General features: G+C 36.2%; 1 protein-coding gene across 1 annotated transcript; it reads right to left on the minus strand.

Annotated features, from left to right (window-relative positions):
- Positions 1 to 930: 930 nt before the first annotated feature.
- CIPK7 (CBL-interacting protein kinase 7) lies at positions 931 to 2,514 on the minus strand. Its single transcript, XM_079051443.1, has one exon. It carries the CDS (start codon positions 2,416 to 2,418, stop codon positions 1,108 to 1,110), a length of 1,311 nt encoding a protein of 436 aa, XP_078907569.1. The 5' UTR covers positions 2,419 to 2,514; the 3' UTR covers positions 931 to 1,107.
- Between the last annotated feature and the right edge of the window lie 576 nt (positions 2,515 to 3,090).

Consider the following 3,090-nt stretch of genomic DNA (forward strand, 5'->3'; position numbering starts at 1 on the left):
AGGAAAGTAGGACTTTAATCAAAATATTCAAGTTCTCTTTGAACCTTCAAGCTATGAAGAGATTGTTCAATTCTCATAACAGAGAAAGGCCATGAGCAAGGAATTTGATGCTTTAAAAGCTAGCAACACCTAGATTGTATCTAATCTTACTAAAGGAAAAAGCCAATCAATTCCAAAAGGGTTTATAAGATTAAATATCGGTCAAATGGGGGAATATAATGTTTTAAAATATAATAAGGAATCAAAATTAAAACTTATAAAATGCCAATAATTTAATTTTAAAATTAGTGTTAGATCAAAAAATTTTAAAAATAAAAAATATAAATATAAAAATTTGCTAGTAGCAAAATCATTATTTTCAAAAAGATTTTAATTTGAATTTTGTATTATATGTTAGAGAAGTTATAATATGTGATGAATTTTATCAATTTTTAATATGACAAAAATAAAACCAAATTAACAGTAACCCTTCTTTGCAAACTTTATTTGCTAATTAATATATGAATAATTTTTTATATGTTTATTAATTTGGTTTTATTTATTTAGTAATTTAATTTTTTAAGTTATTGTAACATAAAAAATTTACAAAAAATTCTAATAAGTTAAAAATATATTTTTGAAATTTTAAATAATTTAGAAAAAAATTTACACAAAGTTCTAAAAAAGAATATTCTTGGAATATTTTTTGATATAAAAATTTAATAAGAAAATAGAATCATCAGAAATAAATTCAGTATTACTAGTACTATTTTAACTCTAAGAATAAAATAAAAAATAAAGTATATAAATGGAGATGGTCTAATCACACTAATCACCCATCACCAATCACCAATCAACAATCACTAATCACTAAAAAAGCCCAAGTTCATGTCTGTTTGTGCAAAGATATCGAAGAACTTAAGCACTGTGTTAAAACTTCAAGTCCAGAACTAAAAACTAATAAACATCAAATTATTAATTAATTAATGAGTCGATTATTAGAATTCTGAAAAATTGTTTACAAACAAGAACAATCCTACAATAGATCTAGTGCTACCCGATGTTGAAATTTCCCAAATCTACCAAATTTTCATATTTACATCTTTTTCCGATAATCAACCTCCATCTTTAGCAGTGCCATGACACTACAACGTCTTCAAAACCCACCTTGAATTCCTCCCATTCAACCTCACTAAACCCACCTCCGCCGCCAACCACCGTCATCTCCACCAGCAACAAATCCACCGCCACCTCCAACACCTTCGCCAACACCACCACCCTACCTTTCACCAACCCCATCACATCCCTGTTCCTATTCTCTTTGTCTTTCATTTTCTTCGATCTGTACCCCAATCTCTCACCCACTTCCACCACCCGCCTCTCAATCTCCGCCGCCGTTGCCGTCGTCGTGAATCTCCTATCCTTCCGTACGATTTTCTCTTCGAAAATACCTGATAAATCAAGCCCTGACGACATCGAGATTATATCAAACGCATTCATTGTCGTCTTGTGTTTAATCGAACTCAAATCATCTTCTCCGGTTGCTTCGGTTTCTGTTTCGTTGTGGAGTTCGAGAGTAGGATCGGGTCTCAGTGATTTTTTGAACCATGAGAGGTTCATTAACGTCTCGATGCTCATCCTGGTTTTCGGATTCGGATCTAGGAGCTTTTGAATAATGATCCTCGGTTGTTTTGGCATCCAATCGGGAAATGCGAATTCACGTAGGTGAATTTTCCGGTACATGTTTGCTAAATTACTGTCGTCGAAAGGAAGATAACCTGCTAAGAAGATGAAAAGTATAATTCCACATGACCACGCGTCCGCCTTTGCTCCGTCGTAGCCTTTCCGGCGAACGATTTCTGGTGCAGTGTACGCTGGAGTTCCACACGCAGTGTGGAGGAGCCCGTCCTTTTGTGACTCAGGCAACGCCGAGAGTCCGAAATCAGAGATTTTCAGGTTCCCATCTTCGTCTAACAAAAGGTTTTGGGGTTTTAGATCGCGATGAGCGACTCCGTTTTGATGACAAAAATTGAGCGTCGATACGATCTGTTGAAAGTACCTCCGTGCAGTTGCTTCCTTCATCCGTCCACGGCGGGACAACTGTGTGAAAAGCTCACCACCATAGGCGAGTTCCATAACGAGATAGATCTTGGTTTTCGTCGCCAACACTTCATGGAGTTTGAGAATGTTGGGATGGTTCAACCGCCGCATGGCGGCGACTTCACGAACCAGCCGTGGCTCCATCGTCGGATCTGCGATGGAGGGTTTCTCAATAACTTTCACCGCGACGGAGGAATCGTCGATGAGAGAACGGCCATGGTAGACTTTAGCGAAACTACCACGACCTAAAAGGCGAGTGAGTTGGTATTTGTTGAGTATGATCGTGCCGCCGTCGCTGGATGTTCTGTTGATGCTGGTGGCTGGTGAAGGTGGCGCCATGGCCGGAACGAACAACCGAACGGCCGGCGAGAAATGTAGAGAGAGAAAGAGAGAAAGGGGAAAGTGATTTGGTGGTGGAAGGTGCGGTTGTTTATCATGGTTTTATAGGAAAGGGAAAAAAGATACCAGTTGGGTTTTCGCTGTCTTCATTCGTGTTTTTAGCCTCGATGAGCGTTTGCTTTGATATTTTCATGTCTTAAATTACGATTTTGCCCTTCTGGCGGATGCTTCATGTGGCCACTCCCCTAAATTTTTCTTTCACATTTACTCTTCCTTTCTCAAAATAAACGTAACTTTATTAAAAAGATATTTTTTCTTGGGTTTTCAAATGATTTACATAACCTAAATAGCTAAAATACAAATAATTAGATTTAAACTTATATCGTAACCGTTCATATTCATATCAATATTTTTTGAGATAAAAAAGGATTACAAGTCGGAGAAAATTATGATATATTAGAAGATGTGGTTCCATTTTGGAGTTATCTTGAAAGATATGATATTTTTTACAGAGTTTAATTTGAATTAAGTTTTGATGTTACCATATATGACCTTGACGATGGTTATACGGAGGACTATTCTATTGATTCTCGAACTTTTGGTTATCAAAACACTAATGCATTCTTAATGTTATATTTCGTAGATTCACAGATTTTTTAAAAGAATTAGTTT

Source organism: Lactuca virosa, chromosome 5, assembly GCF_052849685.1.
Source record: "Lactuca virosa cultivar CGN04683 chromosome 5, Lactuca_virosa_CGN04683_v6, whole genome shotgun sequence".
In the NCBI taxonomy this organism is placed as follows: Eukaryota; Viridiplantae; Streptophyta; class Magnoliopsida; order Asterales; family Asteraceae; genus Lactuca; species Lactuca virosa.